The sequence below is a fragment of the Xiphophorus hellerii genome, chromosome 12, assembly GCF_003331165.1.
Source record: "Xiphophorus hellerii strain 12219 chromosome 12, Xiphophorus_hellerii-4.1, whole genome shotgun sequence".
Lineage (NCBI taxonomy): Eukaryota > Metazoa > Chordata > Actinopteri > Cyprinodontiformes > Poeciliidae > Xiphophorus > Xiphophorus hellerii.
Window position 1 is genome coordinate 22,024,143 of NC_045683.1, and position 20,494 is coordinate 22,044,636.

Here is a 20,494-nt window from a genome sequence, read left to right on the forward strand (position 1 = left end):
GCTGAAATGTGCTATACAAATAAAATTTGATTGATTGATTGATTGATTGATAGTGTAATGCCACTTGATTATTTATTTCATGTAGATTTTTGGTCAATGTTCTAACTAGTGAGAAAACTTGGGACTCTGTGCAGAGCAAAAAGGAAAAGAGAATTAGTTTATTTTAAATAATAAGTTAGGATGAATATATTAAAATTTCATCCATCAAGTTTCTAAACTTTCTTAGTCCTTCAGCTAACATGTATGTTTTTGGACAGTGTTAAAATGCTTAAATCCACATCACGAATCCAAAATGTTATTTTAAAAAATAGTTTTTGCTTTCAAACTGGTTTAAATTTGGAAGTTTTATCATTGTAACAAATTTGTCATTCGACATTTTAGTGCATAAAAGTCAAAAGACAAAGATGAAGGTTTTGCTAAAAGTAGTGTGGCCTAACAAGAACACACAGCAAAGTGAGTATGTTTTGCTGTAAATTGGGGATTTACTGACGTAGACCTGTGTATCCATCTAAGCTGCTGGTTTTAGCCTGAGGTCTCTTTCTTTATTTGTCAAAAGATATTTCTGCTTTCTGAGGAGAATTCAAATCTTCGGTTTACAAGATCACAGCACGGGGTTTCCTTTCATCCCTGCCCATCTGAAGAAACTTGGACAGCTTGTACAAGATGGAGTGAGGGAGCGATAGATTATGCTGCACCACAATGAAACATCAGAATATTGGAGGTTGAAAGACAATGCTCAAATTATCCCATCATCACTTAAATATGTACGCACAATGTTGAAGTAAGCCAGTCTGGTTCTGTTATGTTGAGAGAAGTCTTTTTTAAATCACAAATCATTTTGCAGGGTCATTGTTGTGCGTAGAAGCTCAAACGTGGCTTCAGCATCTAACAGGCCACAACAAAATAGCATCTAAAACACACAATCAGGTTATAGCAGATCTGTAGAAATCAGGAATGTACAAAGCAACATGATGTTACCAGCTGTCTATCAGTCACACAGCAAGTTTTTGAAGGTGAACCGTTTAACACAGTCTAGTGGTGATGCATTAAAAAATGAACTGATGAGTAGAATCGGTCAATTCTCTGCTTGACTGGGCGATGACCTGTGACCAGTCAGAAACCACAGCGTCCAAACTTTTATTCAATCAATAAATGCATCATACCAAGTGCCGTCTGGTTGCAGTATCAACAACACGATCACTGTGAGAATTCAACTTAAAGTTATTTACTTTTAGTATCAGTGAGGTGTTCAAAATGGCTTCCAACACAAAATGTGTCATGTCTGTATGGGTTTCTTCAGGCTGTGAGAAAGTGAGAGAGAGCAAGACTTTCAGTACATAACAGAAAGACTTAACTGAGTAGAGCAGTAGTGCTCTGTTTGATTATTTGCAAAGTGTCTATAGAAAGGTTGGCAGACATTTTTAAAATCACAGAATTAAACACTCTCATACAGGGACTGCCATTTAGGTAATGCTAGCTTTACTTGCTAACATAAGATTGTAACGCCAGATTAAAATGTCAGATACTGAAAAACTGGCTTTGTCTTAAAATGTTAGTGAAACAACTATGAAGTTGTATGATAAGTCATGACGTTGCCTCTGCTGCTAATGTAGTTCATTATTAACTGGCCAGGCTAGATGGAAAATATTTTAAGAGCTCTTAATTATAGGTCTTTGGGAGAAACCTGCTAAAATTTGTATTGGCAAGACAAAGCTCTACAAAAGTAAAGGTCAGGAAAGTTCTGGTTGGTGTATCTCCCCTTAGGATTTGGGTGAAGACATAGAAACACATCCCAGATATGTATTTCCTGTCTGAATAAATGGGTGAAAATTTGTTTGTCCATAGATCTACTGGGTAACAATAGCTAACCAACTCTCATTCATCGCACTCTCTTATCACCAAGCTGGGGAATGTGGAGGAGCTCCCACCGAGCCAGGATGTGAGGCTCATGTGTTGGCCCTTAACACCATCTCAGTCCACCCAGAGCCTCAGGGACTGAGCCTTAGCCTTTAACTGTACACTTCTGATATATTTCCAGCCTTATTTTTAACCTACAGTAGCTTTAGCTCCAGGTTTCACCTCAAACTGAGGCGATGACTTGTGTCTACTCCCTCTAGAGTTGGCTTTCGCTCTCCCTGACAACAACTTCAAAGCTCAGCGGTCTTGACACTGATGACAACAGTTGTCACAGAGGGAGAGGACAAATGCAGTGAGAAGAGATACTTTGAAGCCTCATTATTGCTGACAGTGAATATATCTTTGTCTAAGATCCTAGAAATAAATGTAGCTTTATTCTATTTCTTCTACTGTGCTCCTCAGAAGCAGAATTTTTCAAAAAGCCGCATTGCTGTTGTTGAATCACGACTGTGAGCGGTTCGTCTTCTTGAGTTTCAGATTATGGACTCCAAAGTGCAGTGCGCTATCCAATTCTCTAAATGTGGCCTGTATCACTTGACTGTGACAGACTCAAGCTCCCTCCCTGCCAAAAAAAGAGTCATTGTCTGACATCTGAGGCTGCAATTAAGAATGTCCTCTTTTTTCTCTTCATTCCTCATAAACTCCCCCTGATTAATGGAGCTGTTCCTCCGGCTGTTCTGAAGAGTCACCACTCTGCGGGTGTGCAGGGGATGAGCACCTGGGCCCCATGCAGTCCTACAGAGGAGCCGTGTGCTCCTACGGCAGCGGGAGGGTTTTAATGGAGACGTGGAGTGCTCTATTATCAGAAGGCCAGCAGCAGGGCCTCGAGAGCGGACATTGTTTGAGCCTTTGGGCCAGGAGGGAGCTGGGAAAAGCACAGGAACTAAGCAGTGGCCGCTCATTATCGCCAGACTCTCCGAGGTTCACATTGTGAATGGACCAGTTTTCAGATGTCTCACCTGGTTAAATAAAGATTAAATATTAAACAAGGAGTGGAATCAAGAATTTCCTGCTGATGATTATTCAAGAAAAAGAAATACCAATTAGGAGATCAAATCTTTACTTTAAATGCACCTTTCCCTTGATTTCAGACCAGTTTGTTTCTAATAAGTACCTGGTATTAACTTGCACCTTGGCTGCTGACAGAGATCACTGGAGACCATTCCTATGCCGCGTGTCATTTCCTGTCTGGTTGGCGTCTCTCGCTGAGGCCCTCGCTCGTTTATTTTTACAGTTTCCTTTTTCTGCTTTTTTTACTAGCTAGCTTTCCCTCAGCGGGAGGGGCATGTGGGTTAGAGGATTCAGAACTGAGCAAAAATTGCCCCTGCGTTTGGCCCTGTGGAGCCCACCTCCCTACTCAACAACACACTTGCTCACAATGGGGTCTCTGTAACGCAGGGCCCAAACGAGCTCCTGCCTTCCCCCAAAACAGGAAACCAGGATTTGCAGAGCTCTTGTTTTTTATACTAATTTCCTGCTACGCTGCTCCTTCCCCAGATTATTTTCTTTCTTTTTTTTCTGGTTCCTCTCAGATTGGACACACCTGATTGACTTTAGGGTTGGAAGTAACTGCTGTGCCAGGAAACATCAAGAAACAAAAGGTACAATTACTTTCATAAATCTGGTGTTATGCCAGCTGGCATGTGCTCGAAATATGTCTCTACAAGCATATAAAAATTTTCATTGATCATTATGTGCAGATTGCACGCACGATAGACGTGGACATAAACTCTGCATGGCAATCAGCAGTCTGAACGGGCATGGTTTTAAAAGCATACTTTTATTTGAATTCTCATATTACCTTAGTTGATTATATGTTTCTATAATCTGTAGCACAAAGAGATGAAGACCGTCCCTGCCAAGAGAAACACTGTAACCATTACTGACTCCAGCTGAGGCTTGTTGAGAGGCCAAACTCAGTGGTTTTTAAGAGACCTACAACCAATCAAAGTATCCAAAAACAGACATTTCAGTTATGGGTTTGATGGCAGAGTACCTTGCAAAAGTTTTAAAACTCCTTGAACCTTTTCGTATTTTATGACAGTAAAACTTCAATGTGCAGTTTATTTGAAATGTATGCTATCAATCAACGCAAGGTAGTGCGTAATAGTGGAGCATAAAAGGTTTTCAATATATTTTAGAAACAGAAATCTAGAACGTATGGTGTGCATTTGTGTTCATTCTGCACTGAAAGGCCTTTAACACTTATCAGTTCCAGGTTTGCACATCTTTTAATCCACTCTTATGTGCAAAATAGTTCAAACTCAGACAGACCAGATGGATCATGTCAGGGAACAGCAATTTTCAAGTCTTGCTGTAAATCCTCAGTTTGGACTTTGACTGGACCATTCTAATACCTAAATGTGTTTCGATCTGAACAGTTTTAGAATAGATCAGGCCGTTTGCTTAGCTGCTTCATTTTAACCAGTTTCCCTAACCATGCCCAACATGGTGTCGGTGCATTGAAGTCGCGTTTGACATCAGTTTCTCAGTAAATTTATTCCTCCAACAAAAGTTTTAAAGACAGCTTTTCACTTTTTTTTTTTCATCAAACTGAAGTCAATATTACTAATTGACTTCTCATTGAAAAGGAATGTTTTTTCCAGTAGGTGGATCACAGCCTGCAGAGAGCCTAAAATGGAAGGAATGACCAGAGAGCGAAAGAGCTGACATGTAGAAAAAGAGGAAAAGGAGCAGAAACGGAAGTGAAGGAAGCAAGTCCAGAGACTGCTTGAGTGCCTCCAGAGGAAAAAATGCCAACATGTTTGCAGAAAGAGTATGTGACAAAGCAAGGGGGATATGAAGCATACAATTTAGTAATGGACTTATGAGACGACTTGCTCGCTGTTTGAATAAACCCCCAGAGCCTTGACTGAGCTAGGCTTGCAATACAAACACACCCCTTTCCTACAGTTTATCTGAAAGACACATCTGGAGTCTATCAACTCCAGCAGCACCCCCTTTTCTGTTTCCACTCTCGAGTACGCTTAACCCCTTCCTCACCCACTCCACCCCTTAATGTCATACAGTCTTATTAGGTAACTTCTGCCTAACAAGCAGCGACTCACTGTTGTGTGGGTGAAAACAGACTTACGCAAATGTGCATTTTGTTGTTAAGTGGAAACAAGATTCCTGTCTGTAACCTCCACAGCTGTCCTTTGTTTCCTTTGGAGTGGTGGGTTGCTGCAATCTGACCCTCGTCTTACTGGGCCTATTCAAGACTGAGAGGCTTCTCGCCATTTCTGAAAACGATCCACTGTTTTTAACCCATAATACTGCTTCCCACTTTTGATATATCATGAATATAATTTCCTAAGCCTAGGCAGATGTAAAGTTAATCTCTGTTAATATAAGACAAACTGTAGTCGTACATTTTTGTCTTTCTAACCCTTCATCTTCCTCTTCACGATCCTCTCTGTTCAACCACTAGCGTACCATGTTTAGCCAGCTTGGCTCCACTTCCCTTGTATCAGATGGTAAAGTTGTTTAAGTTGGACCTCTTCCTAACCCCAGCTGCACAGAATGGCAGAGGTAATTTTGCAGTTCGCTCAAGAGAGACCCAGTCACTGTGACCAAATGCAACCTTCTTGTAAAAGCAGGCAATATCGTTTCCAAAGGTTATGAGCTGGGTTAGACTAAGCATGAGGTAGTAAAGAATGTCAAGGTTTTAAAATGGTTTATGGTTCAAAACCACAAAAATTTTCCATCCAACTGTTGCTCCAGTTCAGGGTCCTTTTTATGAGACATCAGAGAAAGTGTCGGAGTGACCCGGGTTTTCTCCAGCTGCATGGGCACAGCACTGACCCTCCCACATCTGTTGCTGCACCCTGCCAGTCAGCTGGCTGAAGGAAATCACTTCCACTTTTCATGGTTTGGAATCTTAAGGATCATCATCCATCACATTTATTATGTGTGGCAATAACTCTCACACTTCTGAATCTCCGTCTTATGCTGAAGAAGGAGGCTGCCTGTAAGTGTAGAGATATAGTAACAACACAAAAGCTGATGGGTTAGTTAATCACCACATTGATTAAAGGAGTAATTAGTAGCATCATCCAGAAAATTGTAGATTAAATGAGATACAGGTTGTAATATCTATTTTGGTTTGAGGCAGTTTGAAATTGGGGCACATTACATTATTAATTAATGATAAATGATAACCTGGAGGGCAGAGAGTCGTTTGTTAAGATCAAATCCAGGAGGTGGGTTGATTGAGGCTGCGAGAAGCAGACACTTCTGACACTGTGTTGGTCACTAGTCTTCACTTACAGGGTCTTGTTTGTCATATTAAAAGTACATTTTGAAAATAACCTTTAAGCAGGTATTAAACTAAATCCACATTTCAGTTTTCACAAATATATATATATATATATATATATATATTGGTCTGATGTAATATTCTAATTTTAAATGTCATGTTTTCATTAACTGTACTTACCAAAAATGCAAGCTTCCAAGTAGCCATCTGTGTGTAGCTAATCTATAATGTGTTTCACTTTGTGATAAATTCACTTTTTACATTTATTGAATGAAAATAATACTCTTTCTACACTCTTAGCATCATAGCATGCATCATTTCGTGTATGTGTCAGATTAATTTGCACACATTATATGTGCATCACCATAACAACATTTACACAATTGTTTATCAAATATTGCAGCAATAACTCAATAGAACCATCACTTGATCTCGTGAAAACACTTCAGTCGAATTGATGAAGACATCAACATGCCGAATGCTTGAAATCAAAAGCCAAACTGATAGTGTGACAATATATTCAATTAAATTGGCTAATATTTATCTGACCACTAGGAGGCCTTCATAAGCATTAAATTACATTACTAAATGCTCTATTGATTCTTAAATATTGAAAAAAATATAAATTTAAAATACAGTGTTAATTTCAATAAATATGTACAATTTAAATTGGGAGACATCAAAAGTGACACACTGACTCTAAAAACTTGACACGGCTCCACATCATTTCTTCACAGTTATTGTTTTGACTGCAGTAGCAATAGTTATTTTGTTTCAAATTAAAATAACTAGATCCTGCTATTTTGTTTAAAACTATTGTGTACATAATATAGTATCATGAAACTGTTTTCTAAGCATATCTTATTCTCTTGCCCTGAGAGTCACTTCACAAACCTTCTTATAACTTGTTGCTTTACATGCGTAAATCAAAACTAACCCTAAATTTCCTGCTGTTGAAGAAAGCTAATGTGAAATCTGCCTAATATTTTGTGTGCATTCTTCTCTAAAATGCAGCAGGCACAGCAATATTTTTACTGTACCTACTGTGTCGGTCACTTCAGACTCTTTTGGTGACATATCCCATCATGCTGCCAACACCTCAAACCATCAAATACTCCCAACCACAAGCCTGGCTCCTGCCTCTCAGAGCTGTCCACTTCAAACACCCTGCTGATGCCTCATCCATCATCAGTGCTGGCCTCTGCACCCCTCCTCTCTGCACCCTCTCTCCATGTTGGGTGAACAGACCTGGTAATGAGGGCCCCTTGTGCCCTGTCTGCCTGTCCCGTGTCCCATGGTGCAGTGGGGCCTAGTTGGACAGTAGCCAAGCTGCCTGGGCTCTCTTTGCTCATTATTCTCATTACCTTACCTCAAATCAGCACAGGACAGGCCGCTGGGATCTGTCCACAACTCATAAAGTTCTTGGCTCTTTAGCGCAGCTGCCAGTGAGAGCTTCTGTCATTAAGGGTTTGCACTGAGGTGGAGAAACTCAAATAAGTACAGAAGAAGAGGACTCACGGTGGATCTTAAAGGGACTTTAGAAGTAAGGCTCTGTTAAGGTTGCAAGCAGGTAATATATTACCTGCAGATAAATTGTCTTGTAGGAGTCATGTTAACTTTGAATACACAAATACCATGGCTTTACGGTACTGACACAAATATTTAATATGCATACATAACACATAAAGCCCATATCACCGCAGCTGGCTACTGAAAATAGATGAAGTTCATGGGTCCTGATCCATCCCAGAGTAACTTTTAGATTTGTCTCTAGGTCAAACTAATGAACTTAAAACCACTTAACCAGACCCCACTTAAAAAATCCAGAACTATCTTGTAAAGGTAAATTATTGTGCATGCAAAGAGCATGGACTGCCCCAGGATCCAGATATGATTAATGGTTGTGTTCAGCCTTATAGTGGTGGAACGACACAAGGTATTCCAAGATTCAAATGTAGCTGTTGGATGGAAAGTCAGTTTAAAAGAGTTACAAAAACACAGCAGTCCAGTAAAAGGGCAAAACCAAACAAGCCTAAATTGCTCCTCGGTACTTGGGTGGTTTGGCAGATTTTGAAGGCAACAGTGGCTTTGAGGCGTTTTGTCCCAATGAAAGAGCTAACTGTGTGGACTGCTGCGCTGTCTGGCCCCAGCCTGAAGGAGGGTGGCCTGCCCACGAGCTGGATTCTCCCAACACCAGCAGATCAGACTGCTTTCAGCACTGAATAGATGATGGTGAGAGCAGAGTGTAGGGGTGAATGCGTGTGTGTGTCTACCAGAAGAATTACCAGACACTTTTAAAAATAACAGCCTATATGTTAAGCTTTCCATATTAGGGAGAAAAGGAGTCGTTGTTGGAGTCACACCAGAAATAGACCAAAACTGTGTGTGTGGGTGTGTGTGTGTGTGTGTGTGTAGTTAAGGGAGCAGGCTTTGTTTATCCTTGTCACTTTGGGGCAGAGATGCAGTGTAATTCCCTGATGTGTGTTTACTCAGCCCCAGTGGGCTGGCCTTTGATTACAGCACTGACCACATAATATGAGTAAGTGTTCACAACTACTGCAAATGACAAGCACATGTAGACGCCAAACTGGAAACAATGAGAGGACCTGAGGAGTCACTGTGGGGCGAGGAGACAAAACAAAAACTGTAATCTCGCAGTATGACGAAAACTAACAGTGAAACCTTCGCTGTAAGCTCACATCCCGGTCGATCCCATCAAACCCTTCCAAGGCTACAACTGTAAATTTCAATGGGCGGTTTTTTTATTTTTATTTTATTTCTTTTACAAAAGACGGTGATTTTCCTATGAGCTCAAATGTAATTACAAGCTATGTTGAGTACTCAATTAAAAGTTGGAGACGTCAGAGTGAGCGGAAAGACCTCCACTGCTTTGCCTTAGAGATGAGGCCGAGGCTGCGGCGGAGGAGTGAAATGCGGTCCGCATGATTTATGTTATCTCCCACTGTGGACCATAAGCGACTGTCTGTGTTAGTTGAACTCCATGTTGTAGTGAATACAAACACATATATCTGACCTTTCCTTCTGCAGGTCATTTTCAAATCTCGTTGATTTCAAAGTGTCCTCCAGGAAGAGGGCCACCATCAAATCTCATTGTTGGACATTGAGATTTGGCAACATTTCTCCCGCAAATGTCGTCAGAGGTTCTGACATGTGAAAAAAGTATTATTTGAATTTTTATTAGCACTTTAATGCCTGAATTAAATACTTTTAATTCAATCTGTATCTACAAATAAAACATATGAATCTTGATATTTAGTATGCAAATGAGCTAAATTAGGCTTAACTCTTACTGTTGTTTCCAGAGCAATCTTTCATATGAGTAGAATATGTATTTGAAGGCATTAGTGTACATTTACCACCTTGGCTGTGTAAGTAGTTTGAAGCAAATTCATACGTAAATAGCTTGCAATGAGTTTATTTACATATAAATGACCTAAATCAGAACTTCAGACAGGTTTGATTAGTAAATAACTAATGCATGATGAGCCATGACTTTAAACATTGGTTAACATACAAAACCATGATGCAGGTAAATATTCTGTGCTGCTTATGTTACATCTGACTTCAGCTTTTCATACTGTTGGCCATCCGACCCTGTTAAATGGGCTAAATAGGTGTTGGGTTAGTATATCAGGTTCTGTTTTGAAGTGGTTGTCCTCATTCTTATCCAGTAAATTAGTCTTCTTGTTCAGTTTGGTGTTACACTGGGTACCGTTTTAGGCCCATAGTTGTTTTTGCTCTCTCTGCTCCCTCTTGGTTCCATACTGTCATATTTTATTAATATCTCTGGTCATTGCTATGCAGGTGATTTCCGGTTGTACATTTCTTTTCCTCCTAACGAGGTTTCCAAACTGCACAATTTGGTAAAAGGCTTACATTCAGTAAAAAAGCTGGATGTCTAACTGTTTTCTGAAATTAGATGAAGAAAAATAATAATCTTTGCACCAGATAAATTAACTGTAAAGTTAAAGGAGATCCTTGGTTTTTCTTGGTATTTTAGCAAAAATCTAACACTAGAAACCTTGGTGTAACCACTGACTCAGTTTTTACGTTTTTTATCATTTTAGAAATGATAAAAATGGAGCTCAGCCAAACTGAGCTCCATAATGTCTCATCATGAAATGGAAATCTTAATCCATGCTTTTGTTTCATCTCGTCTGGATTACTGTAATGCGCTCTACACAAGTCTAACCAAATCTTTCCTACAAGATTTGCAGTCTGTACACAATGCTGCTGCTGCCAGGCTTCTGACTAAATCTTCAAAATTTTCTCATGCAACTCCACTGCTAATGTAGCAAATGCTTTGTGCTTCCAGTGCATGTTGAGGTGCATTTCAACATCCTGGTTTTGACTTGGAGAGCTCTTCATGGGAAGTAACCAGTTTATATCAGCGGACTTCTGCATCCCGACACCCCCACCAGGTCCTTGAGGTTCTGTGATTAGAGCCAGCTTACAAAACTAAAGGAGACTATGGAACGCTCTACCTCTGTCGCTGAGATCAGCGGACCTTTAAAAGTCAACAAAAGACATACTTTTTAAAATCTGCTTTTATTTAATGCACCTTGTATTTTTACTCTTTGTTGAAGCACTTTCTGATTTTGTTTCTCTTGAAAGATGCCATATTAACAAAGTTTTCATTTCTTCCATTGCTATTAAGTTTCTGTGTTACTTGTCCTTCATATCACTTGCTTCTGAACCCGACATAAGGACTCACAAAGACAACCAATGAAGTGACCCTGTTTCTGAGCACAGCTGTTGTGTCAAGCAGAATGAAGCTACTATGTGAGCCGCTCCCTTGGAGTGATCCAGTCAGCTCTGTAAGTTAGCTAACACCTCTATTTCCAGGCAACAGCAGGCACTCTTTTTCTGTCTTGTCAACTGGTGTTCTGGTTTGGGAAGCTGGCACGTCAAAGGTTGTTTTGAAACTTTGAATTTGTCCTCCCTTTTCATTTTTCCTCAAAATTAAAGTTCAACGTTTCAGAATTCTCATCCGTAAATTCCCTTTACTTCCATTTCTGAGACTCTGTAAGTTAGATAAACCTTCTAAAAGTTATTGTTTAAGCAGCTTAGATAATATTTTGAGTATATTATCTCAAGTGTTTATTTTACAACCCAATTGCATGTCATTAGTTTTATCCCTGCATCAGGTATACAGCTCTGTTTGTGAGCAGGCTCAGGTTACCTAACCTATTGACCCTGCAACACCATAAGGAGCTCTGTTAACAAAAACAAACAACTAGGGTTCATTTCACATGACCTCCTTTCAGCTACCATCCTCTTTTGTTTTTAGTTTAATATCCATGATCATCCAAATTGCATTATCACATTTTTGTCTTGTGAAGTCGTTCTTCCCACAGATCGATTGAGTCCATGGTGCAGCACTGTTGAGGCAAGAACCAACAACTCTGGTGTTCTCAGCTTTCTCTGCATATTTTGCTCGCTGTTCTTTACTAGCAAGTCTGATGTGAGCTCCAGTAGGTAGGCACTAACAAGTCAACAACTGCGGGCAAATTGCCGTATTTTTCTTTCTCTCCATGTTTTTTTAGAAGCTCGTTAGCTTCATGGGTGGCATCTCCGACTGGCATGTGGTAGTAATATTCTGTCAACATAACCACAAACCTCCCCAGCAAAATAAGCGTTTCTGCCAATCTGCAGGAACCAAACTGGAGCTGCACATGTTTATTGTTCCCATTAAGATTTACTGGGAAGTAGACAAGACATGCTGTTACATCTCAGAGTACATAAAAGCACCAGTTTGCTATAAGCACTGACATACTGACCTTTAAAAACTTGATTACTATGAATTCCCTTTAATACATACATGATCCTGTTTATATATATATATATATATATATATATATATATATATATATATATATATATATATATATATATATATACTGTACTGTATATGCAAATGTATACATGCACCACAACAATGTCTGGATAAATGCCTAGCTGCAGAAAAACTGCAAACAGTTTGTGGCCAATAGCAATTTCCTAGTATAAGACTATGTCAATATTAATGAATTTGAGGGCATTGTTCTGTGTTAATGCCCAAATGTGTGTAAGATTAAACCTTCTGATCTGAATTGTCATCTTCAGATGAAAGAAAACTTCTAAGTTATGTTGAGCAACAACTGGAGGATTAGGCATATCATAAAAAAATATCCATGGAAACTGTTGTAAAACAAGTATCTGTGTCCTCAGAGGGGTTATTAGACTTAAAGGACCAAAAAAAAGAGGCATCAAATATAAAATCAATTCCTTCCAGCTGCACAAGCAAAGCATTTTCAGAAGATAATTTTTGGAGTCAGACGAGATGAAGATTGAGCTATTTTCCACAAACATGAAGCAAGTTTGGGGGTACAGTGGCACAATATATTGAATAGCTGTCATCATTGCAATACTGAAATATTGCTGTTGCCATGCAAAAAAAAACTCTGATATCCAAAAATATATTTACACACTTTAGTGACCAAAATCAAAAGCTCAATAAGAGTTGAGACGGATTGTGAAGAGGTAACAGAAAGAGCGTAAACAGAACAGTGTTGTTTAATGTTTGTCTCTATCATCCTCAAAAGCCAAAAAAAATGATTCAGGACAATCTTTTCTTTTAAACACTTTAACACGTTAAAATCCTTCAGACTTCTTCCCATCTTATCTGTTGTGTGTTTATGGCTGCTGCATTGTCAAAGAAAGCTCCATGACCGTCACCAGAAGCCCCGAGAATTGTGTCAGATTCGTCCCCAAAGTAATCGTGTCCATCCCTTGTCTGACACTCCATTAAGATTAAGGGAGATTATGAGTCTGTGAAGGAGGGCCAGACTGTTTGAAAGCTGCAGGTAGAACTGCCAACACAATCCTCTTGCCAGAGATCTCTCTTATCTTGTCTTCTTGAGTGGAGTTTATCAAATAATGAAGGGCTGAAGTGTAATTATGTGAGGTTTTCAACATAACTCTGCGATAGCCAGTCTGAGTGTATCATCCTCCCTGCTGGAATCAAGCCCGTCTTAGGGGAAATGCACACAAAGCTGCTCAGATTTTCTCTGATGCCATTCATCTCTGGAAGGGCAAGTCCAGAGCCAAGCAAAAAAGAGGCATCACATAAATCTATAAGATAGGTTACCGCTGATGCAGAAGTAATGCCCACTAAAATCTGGGGGGGGGGCTATTCTAAAATGCCAAGTGTACAACTGAGGCTGTCAGTCGTTTAGGGTTTTGTCAAAAAATGTAAGCTTAATACTCACAGCTTTTCCAAGGAGTTAAGTCCAATGAAGGATCCATTTTTCAGAACTCGGATTTTGTTGTGGCTCAGTATTCTGCGAATTAGGAAGAAAAAAAAAGTTACAGATCATCTATTTTGGCCCATTAGGAATGCAAAACTAGCCTATAACATCTATTTCACAGCCCATAGAGATTTAATTACACGTGAAATGAAGAACAAAGTCAAACAATAAAAACAAGAAAAAAAATTCACTTGCTGCAGTCACATGAGAGATTAGCCTGACCAAAGACTTTAGCTAAAGATGGTTCCTATTAAAGTTAAGACAGCGAAGAACTGGAGAGACGTTGTGATCTTGATAATCATTCAGAAAGAATGTCTTTACAAATGTGACGCAGGGCTTGTTTATTACTTCTTTCTCTACCAGCAAGTCAGGCCTGGTAGAGAAGTCTTGTCAGGCCAAAGGTCAGGGCATTGCAGCAAAGAGGAATCATGGCTAGGAGCACTTTGTCTAACATGGAAAATGGAACCATCAACAAACCTCTGACTATTTACAAGTCATTGTACATTAATGGCATAGTTCAGTGGCACAGAACTGTTGGTAGAACTGTTGCATTGCTTTCTGCATGGAGTCTGCATGTTCTCCTCATGCTCTCTCAGGGTACTTCTGATTCCTCTTCCAGTCCAAAAACATGAATGTTGGATGAGTTGGTCTCTCCAAACTGTACTGCAAACGTATGAGTCCCTGAAGCCCAAAACTCATTTTAACTCCATTCTAGTTACAGCTGGGAAAACATCAGGATTTATCAGCAGCTTCCCTCATAATAACTATTAGCACATAATAACAAAGCATGTTTCTGCATCTTCTAAAGTCAAACTTCAAATGAACACTTTGACAAACAGATTGTAGTTACTGCTTGCATGAGTGCATGTAAACATTTTCATGAGACACAAGATGGCAAAAGTTTAATAAACTGTTAAAATAAACTATTACTGGAGTTTTTTAAGTTTTAAACACACGGTGGACATATGGCATTTTGAGGTCTGGGTTTTATTTGTCCAATTTATAGGCTGGAAGTTTTCCATTCAAGACTGCAGTGCAAACTTAGATTTTTTTTTTTTAACTTAGTTTCTTTTGTGTGATAAAATACAAGAAATGGAAAAAGACAAAATCCAGTTGCATTACTTTTAAAAAAAAAGTTCTTCACAGTATTTGTGGTGGTGCATGTGCAGAATTTAGTGGGGTGGAACTTGCTCTGACACCACACCATAAATAAGTATTTATAAAATAAATATTACCGCTTACTATGAAACCAGAAAAGTCAGTGCTGGTTTTTTCAATATTAAAACTTAACCGACATCTGTGACCTCGCCAGTTTAATTTTAAGGAAGCAGACTTCTGCACGCTTGCCTCAACTCTGTCTGGATCCACAGACCTGCCACGGCCTCGCCCTGGCAACCGGCAGCGATCATTAACACACCCTTCAGTTTCACATCGTCTCTGCTCCTACCACATGGTGCTTAATGGGCTGTTTGTGACATTAAGTGTGTTCTTAATCGAGAGAGGGAAACTGTGTGTGTGTGTCCCTTTAAAAGTGGGAGCTGACTGTGAACAGTCTGTGAGATTTACAGATTCAGCAGCAGCCGTCAGCCCCCACTGCTCCCCCCCCCCCCCCCCCCCCCCCGTTTCCTGCCACATCAATAAAAACGCTGCCTTTAGCTCCGCGCCTTGCAGCTCAAGTTAATGACCACATTTAATCGTCCAGTCTTGGTAATATGGGGATAAACTGGACTGACTCACCTCTTTACTTTAGTCTTCCACAACCACCCACGACATCAGAACAGTTTGAAAACAAAAGCCGGCGCATGAAGCAAATACATTTCTGATCCAGTTACCGTGGAAATGATGATCGATATTGTCAGGAAGTAGCATTTTCCATAATTACGTTGTTTAAAATCAAAAGTCTGACACCTCCCCACTAATAATTACTGTAAACTTGTTTTACTAAGCTTTTAAGACAAAAATGATTGTAATATATTTAATACAGCTGCCTAATATGTTCCTTATCAGAGTTATGTTTCTAAAAAAAATTAAAATAAATAAATAAAAAAGAGGTGATGTTTATAAACCCATATAGAGTCACTTGTTAGAGAAGAACAGCCTTTTCACAGCATAACCTGAATTTGAACCCATGACTCCTGAGCCTTAAGGTCTTTCACTCAACTTTGGGCACAGAATCTATTCTGTAAATGGATGCAGACTGAAGCTGAAAACTGCAGAAGACCCGGAAGTGGCTGAATAATTCAAGACAGATAGGAGAAAGTCACATCTGGGAAAGACACAAGGCATTTAACTCAAAGCAGACAGTTCAGATATAGATAGTTCCTTTTTGGCTGAGCTTATTATGCTGAACAATGATTATTTGGCGGGGGTAGGACACTTGTTGGCTTTGGTTGTGCTAGGATGCCCACATGTGTGTCTGTTCACAGGGACAACATATTTCTTTTCAAGTGTTCACACTACAACCATTGACAGAGGTGCATATTGATGTGACTTGTACGACGTAAGTCACAATTTGTCATCATAATTCTCAAATTAACACATTAGAGCAATCTAAAATATAAATTTCTCCAACAGACCATGAAAATCAGATGCCTGCAAGAGCCAAGATGAGCTGCAAAACCTGGATCTTACTGCATGGACCCCAAAGCCTGAAGTTTGAAGTGTAGCTATAGCAAAACACATTGTTCTTTCATAAACAATGCAGGGAGCACAACTCCGAGAAAGAGGGCCAGGCACAACTCTGTAAACAGACAGAAATAGTCAAGCATTCCCATCAGGCTAAACAGGAAACCCAGCCAATTAGCTGTTTATTCGGAAACCGGTTTCAGAGGTCAGGGGTTGTGGAGAGAGCACTTCCTGGACAGCCATCAGACAGACAGAACAGTGTCCGGAAGCAGGTGACAGCCGAGGCAAAGCGGAGTGCATCTTTTCATCCCCGCAGCGTATAAAGAAAGTGAGGCAGCGACTCCATCCTGCAAGTCCACATAGTGCAGCACTGGCTGAATCACTCCTGAGGTTTTGGTTTACCTGGGTTGCTTGTTTCTGCACGCCATGAGACACTGATCAGAGGCCAAATTGGCCCAATCTGCCTTCAAGACCTATCAGACGTACAACAGCACACGCTGCTAATTTAGTTCAGACTACACCATGGATGCTCTCTTCAAACTGTTTTTATCATCTCTTATTCACTTAACCCCTTCAGAGCACAAAGGGGTTTTAAGAAACCAGATGAGCTAATTCAATTTATCCAATCATGCAAAAAAAAAAAAAAAAGAGAGCGGCCACATGTCAGGCTTCAGGATCTTCTCCAGCCATTTTATTTAATTTAGTTACGCAAAGATCAAAAAGCTTAAAAGGTCATATGAAGAGGGAAAGGTCAAAAGTAAGAACAGCTGCGAAATTGTCTTCTACTTTTCTCTCAATCTGCGCCGTGATTAAGCTTATGGCAAGAAGAAAACTAATTTGATCAATAAATCAATCTGCACAAAAAAGAGATGAAGAGGGGTTTTTTTTAGGTTTCTTGAAATAATAAAATGCATGATATTTCTCATATAAAAGACATATTTCACAAAGTACTACCCAGTGACTTTCTCAGGTGAAATAAGTTTAAACTGTTATGATGAACCTCAAACATGAAAGTGTGCCCTTAAGGCTTGGCATGACGTTGTACCGTATAATTGACTCTTATTTTGAAGTAAAAAGGAAGGACGTCTTTTTCTTCATTTGTCCTGTTGTGTCAGACTCAAATGGTTAAGGCTTCAGTTAAATTGGCACAGAAGAAGAATCCATGTCTCCAAAAAAACAAATAATGACAGACAACCAATCACAATGAGAATATTAAGCCTGGCTAATCGTTAGCTGCTAATGATGCTAAAGTTAGCTGCCGCTTCAGAGGCTGATCATGAAAACTAAAAGCATGTTTCACTGTTAATTATTGATCACTTCTTGTTCAGAATCAAATATAAGCAGAAGGAACAAAAGTGAATTTTCTGCGCTTTTTCACTACTTTAGAGTGTGATCATTGATTGTTTATATCAGAATATTACTCTGTACTGATGGCACAGTTGTTTATTTACAGGCAAGTATGGTTGCAATAGTACGTCAGTCACAATTGTTTAACAACAAATTGATTTCAAATGCTGAAAAAAATGAGGGGTGTTTTAAAATGAAAATAAAATCCCTACAGTTTTCCTATTAATCGTATTGGGAAAGAAATAAATCCACGTAAAAGCCAGAATGCTGTAAATCCAAACACAACAGGATGTCCTGTGAGTTGGTCCTTCACACTGAGAGTTCGGTGTCTGTATGCTTTCACTCTTCATCCTGCTTCTCTGCCAGACACACTTCAAACTTATCTTTTTTTTTTTTTTTTTTTTGAAAGCATTTACATGAAATACTCCAGCGTGGTTTGGCATTTAGCGTGGGATATTGATGAGAAACACTTGAGTAAAAAGCACTGATTTCAAATGGTCTTTGTTGCCCAGTAAATATTTAGCAGCACTCTGACGGAGAGCTCTGCCTACCCCGATGGTTCCACAGCAAACAAACAGAAAAAAGGGTCACAGAAAAGATGTACGTACTAAAACTTCATTAATTGAGTCCAGTCTTTCTTCGTTCTCCTTCTTTTCAAAATGTGCTGAAACTCCAGCAAAATTGTTTGCACTCCATCATGATCAATGCAAGTGTTAAAGCCACCACTATATGCACTAGCTTCTCTCCAATATGGTATTACTGTTATTACTGTAGTGAGTAGCGTTCCTAAATAAATGACCTGGAGATAGCCAAACCCAAACCAAAGACGGCCAAAGTCTGAGACAAAGATCATTAGTGGCTTCCTTGCAATCATGAGAGTGAAGAAGACTACTATAACACCAAATCTGAATATCAAGAGGATATATACTCAGAACTGAGGTCAATAGTGTGCTGAAGATTTTATATAAATACTCAAGAGGAGTCAAGGGTCAAGTGTTCAGAAAGTTCACACATTTACAAAAATCTGGAGGTTTATTTTCACTACCGTGCACTACCACAGGTTTTTATTGTTTAAATAGACAGAGTAACTTGTCTTGAGACACTTTATGGGTGTCGTCTCATAATCAGGAAGAAGCCTCAGGGTCACCTGCTGAAGAGCCAGTCCGCTGACAGAACTACCATGTGGATGACTGAATCAACAACGTATAAAACAGGTCTACCGTTACGGCCTTTCTCTACTTATTTTAGTCCCTTGGATCGTGAACAGCTGCAAGTACTTTTGGACACTTGAAGATTAGTCAAGGTTCTGCTTTTGTTTTTGACTGGCTGTACAGCCGGAGTGAAGAACTACATTTCATGGAAGTTACTATCCCTTCTCCAACTCATCTGAATGACCTCATCAGCATAATTCAGATCAGCAGAGGTCTCGTAAAGATCAATTCATTCGATTCAGGTGTGTTAGAGCGGGGACACATCTAAAAGTTGTGGGATGAAAGCAGTCGGGAACTGGAGTTGGCATCCCCTTTGGTCTCTGGCATTGTGTCTCTTTTGCATTTAGCAAAGGGACACAATGATCAGCATCTCCTTGCAAACATTGTTTTTGTAAAGTATCAACACATAGATAATTCTAAATATTTATTAGCTTTTTACGCTTCCATTTCTTTTGCGGAGAAAATAAAATTATGCAGGATTGCTCCAACAAGCAATCTCTTGGCCACTTAAACACTGATCTAACTCTTTGAGAGTAAAAGACTCAAGCAGCTCAGGTTTTGGTGTGACAGCGGGAAAAGGGAGCCCGTCGGGCTGGTGTGTAAACATCAATTTAACTCTGAAATGGTCCCTTACCCTCAAGGACCTCACGCAAAGGGAAAGACAAGAGATCCTTAAAAGAGTTGGTAACATGGCAAAAATCCAGTCCTGGTTTGGAGACCAATGGGAGCCACATAATGAGAGTGATTTCAAATAAGGGTCTCAAAGAGTCATTACTGAGTTAAGCTGGGCTTAATTGGCATGCTGATTTGATAATACACATGCTGGCTTGTGCCATGGCAGTGCTTAAGTTAATGTAAAATATAATAGAAAAACATTGAGCCCTGAGGGGACAAATGCTGCTGAAAGCAATTTGATTTGGTCCTTGAACACTAACAACTCTGCATTGTTTGTATTATAACAAAAAAAATGTACAGTCGGTTTTTGTCCAATTTTCCTCTTTGGGATTTTCCATTTTAGCAGCGAGGCAGGACTAAGTGGATACGTCACTATTTAAGAATATAAACACATGACTCAAAGAGATGAGGAGAGGAGAGAGAATCAGAATTTTCATTGAAACAAAAAGAATGTAATGTTTGTCATCTGTTAACTATCAGCTTAATGGATTTGCTGCTAAGACGTTTCATGTCTCATTTTAATTAAGATCAACGAACTGAAACTGGGGAAACTACACAGCAACACATCATCATCTGTACATTAGAAATAATTCATGTTGCAGCAACAGGCAGTATCTCTGTTGGTGGCTTACAAATGTACATTAGATGAGAATTTCTAATTATTTATTTATGAAAAACACAATGTTTGCATTAGATTTAGTTTTCAAGTGACTTCAAAGCTCTAAGCATACAGAAGTTATATTAAAACGTTTCATGCTAATTTTCGTTAACGCAAGCCTGGATATATTATTCTCTCGTGTAATAAAGTAAATTAATAAAATAAAATGATTTATTCTGCATTATTGTATTGCCATTAATATGGCAGCGTATTGTCGTTATGCCAATGGAATAAAATACTCTTTAGAAATAACACTATATGCCAACTGGCAACTGAATATTATAATCATGGATAATTGATGTGTAAAAGTAAATTGCTCTTCATGCAAAGTGGAAAACACATTGAAAATAGGAAGGAAAATGAAACCTATACTAACAATGAATCTTTTTTAACTTATAAAAGTCCAGTTCCCTGTTTCACCAGAGTCCCTGTTAGTACAAACTCGGTTGTTAGAAGTTGTTTTGCTGCAAATTTCCTGTCAAGCTTTTATGTT

At 39.3% G+C, this 20,494-nt stretch overlaps 1 protein-coding gene across 1 annotated transcript in view; it reads right to left on the reverse strand.

Annotated features, from left to right (window-relative positions):
• adgra2 (adhesion G protein-coupled receptor A2) overlaps positions 1-20,494 on the reverse strand; it is a 50,107-nt gene that overhangs the window by 14,135 nt on the left and 15,478 nt on the right. Inside the window, exon 2 of the mRNA XM_032578891.1 lies at positions 13,447-13,518. Coding sequence (XP_032434782.1) covers positions 13,447-13,518 — 72 coding nt within the window. The remainder of the gene's footprint in view (positions 1-13,446; positions 13,519-20,494) is intronic.